At 39.6% G+C, this 2,701-nt stretch overlaps 1 protein-coding gene across 1 annotated transcript; it reads left to right on the top strand.

Annotated features, from left to right (window-relative positions):
- The first annotated feature begins 950 nt into the window (after nucleotides 1-950).
- LOC138954589 (GTPase IMAP family member 7-like) lies at nucleotides 951-2,377 on the top strand. The gene has a single exon (XM_070326393.1). The coding sequence runs from the start codon at nucleotides 1,026-1,028 to the stop codon at nucleotides 1,944-1,946; it is 921 nt and encodes a 306-aa protein (XP_070182494.1). The 5' UTR covers nucleotides 951-1,025; the 3' UTR covers nucleotides 1,947-2,377.
- The last annotated feature ends 324 nt before the right edge of the window (nucleotides 2,378-2,701 follow it).

Genomic DNA, 2,701 nt, shown 5'->3' on the forward strand with positions numbered 1-2,701 from the left:
CCTCAAACCTGACATATTCATCCCAACATTTTATGAACTCAAAAACACAGAAAGTTGCTTTCACACGCCAGCTTTGATTGCCAGTGGTTATCAAAACGGAACTCGTGTGGTTATCAAAACGGAACTCGTGTTTCAAAGCATGGCTCCCTGTGTTGATTGTGCACTTATTTTCTCACTACCAAAATGATGACAAAAACGATGTTTGGTGGTTTGTTGTCAGACCAGCTTTTTTTGTCGGTCCTCTAGGGGCATATCGACTTTTGTTTTATATTTATTGACCGCGGACTTCGGCCTTGGTCAATAAATATGAAACAAAAGACGATATGCTCCCCCTCGGACCGACAAAAAAAACTGCTCTGTCAACAACCCATCAAACATCTTATATTGTTTACCCACTTCGAAAACAAACTTTCAAGCACACAAGCGCAGCAAACAAACGTTTTGTTTTGGTGGGGCTTCTTCTACCCCTACCCCAAACCATTATGATAGAAATCATGCTTTTATTTTGAAAACGTAGTTCTTGTGTAAGTTGAAGTAATGCTCGGTGAGAAAAATAATTAGAGAAGGAGGCAATAATGATTGTATAAGGCTTTAATAGATCTTTGGTTTGAGGCTTTTTGCACAAGAAAAAACACGAAATGAATTAGTAAAATTAATAAATAAGGTGTGATTATTGAACTTAAATACCTGTGCTTATTATTTTTCTCCAAGACTCACCTATTAGCGAATGATATATTTTCATATTATTTCCTGTTCTCATGGTTAGACTCCATATATAGTTTCATCATGCAGACAAGGTGTCAAAATACACTCAGGGTGAGGAGAAAACTTTCTTGTTCAAATCAATAATCAAACTTTGATTTAATTCGATAACTGCAATCTAGCAAAACACTAAGAATAACAATTTGCCTCTTATTCATTTTGTCTTGATTTGTATTCTTCAGGTCATGGATTCACCTGGGTTGTTCGACACTTCTAAGACACATGAAGAGGTTTCTTTTGTCATCGTCAAAGCAATTGCAGCGATGCACCCGGGACCTAACGCTATTTTATACGTGGTCAAAGTCGGTCGGTACACGGACGAGGAATTTAGAACATACGCCCGCCTAAAATCCCTTTTTGATGACGACGTCATCCGGCATATGATTGTTGTCTTTACTGGAGGTGATGAACTCGAAAAACATGGAAAAACGATCGATGATGTTGTGGCTGCTGCTCCGGAAAACCTCAAGACTGTGTTAGAGGAGTGTGAGTACAGACATGTCACATTCAGCAACTACGCCAATGATGAGAGCAAGAAATCACAAGTTGAACAACTGTTAAGAATGGTGCAAAGCGTCGTCATACAAAACGACAACACGCCTTATTCTTGCCCGAAATATTCTGTCATCGGTAACAGTATGGAAGAAGAAGTTGCAAGGAGACTAGAAGCTGCAGAAAAGAAAGAGTTGGAAGGAAAAATGTATGTACAAAAGCTACAAAGACAAAAAGACGAGATGAAGAAAGAGGTGATTGAACTGGAAGAAAGAGTCAAGTTGCTCAAAGGATGCATAAGCGAGTCATCACGAGAAAAGATCAACGAGAAAAACGGCCAACAAAAAACATACTGGCCAACTCGTGAAGATTTGAAAGACGGAGCACAAAATAACGGAACAACTTCCGATTTGCAGAACGACAAGAAAAGGCCGAAGCCAAACCAAGACCAAGAGCCTAACATGACTGAAACAGGGTCGAAAAATGAGGACATCGCATGGAAAGAGGGGAAGGAGCAAGGGAAGCCACAGGCCAAAAGAAGCAGACGAGATACAGAACACAAGGACGACAGAAACGCAAAATACCACGTGGAAATGAAACGGATGAAAGAGAGGGTTGTCAACAGAGAAGAGCCTACTTGGATGGGATGGGCAGTGATGGAAGTGTCTAGCGCCCTGTCTGGGGTTATTTAGGAGGCCTTTTTTTTTTTACTAACTGTCAGCATGATTTTCTTACAACTGCGCGAAGCCTCGTTAACAATATATACAATGTCGTTTGTTTTAATTCACTTATATTTTATGTGCACCGATATACAAAACAAAAGCATTCCCTAAAATAGCTTTCAAAAATGAGTCGCATTTCTTGATTAACATTCGAACATGAGTCACATCTACTCGATATGAAAGACTGCCGTCGCCTGCAGTTTCTCGCTCTGGACAGATGATGAAGTAGCGTAGCTTTGTAAACTTTCTTTAGTGGAACGGTGGAACCGTCATCTGGTCTACAATTTAAAGCAAACCGACCCCGGCGTACCACCCAATTGGATGGCACCCAATTTTGCTTCGTACACCGCAGCCCTGAAGCCTGTTTATAACCCTGAAGGGGTGGTACAAGGGAGATAATTTTAAAATATGTCAACCTAATCCTTGTTTACTTTGTTTTTGCAAATGTTAAAGTAGGGAATGTTTCTTCCAGGTAATGTGCATTTTTTTTCTCATAAATGCTTTTATTTTAAGATTTTGTTCATTGTTTCATTGTAACTTTAAAGAGCATGCATGGTTGTTTTCAACAATAATTTTCGATCGCCCGTTAAATACTCAAAAGTGTCGCAGCAACAAGTTCGAGGTTCGCCAGTTTTCGATTCCACGTTATCTTCGTAACCTTTTTAACCCAAATGCCATCTGTGATTTCCAAACGATGCAAATAGTCTATATACGTTAAATCGAAT

The sequence above is a fragment of the Littorina saxatilis genome, unplaced genomic scaffold, assembly GCF_037325665.1.
Source record: "Littorina saxatilis isolate snail1 unplaced genomic scaffold, US_GU_Lsax_2.0 scaffold_314, whole genome shotgun sequence".
Taxonomy (NCBI): Eukaryota; Metazoa; Mollusca; class Gastropoda; order Littorinimorpha; family Littorinidae; genus Littorina; species Littorina saxatilis.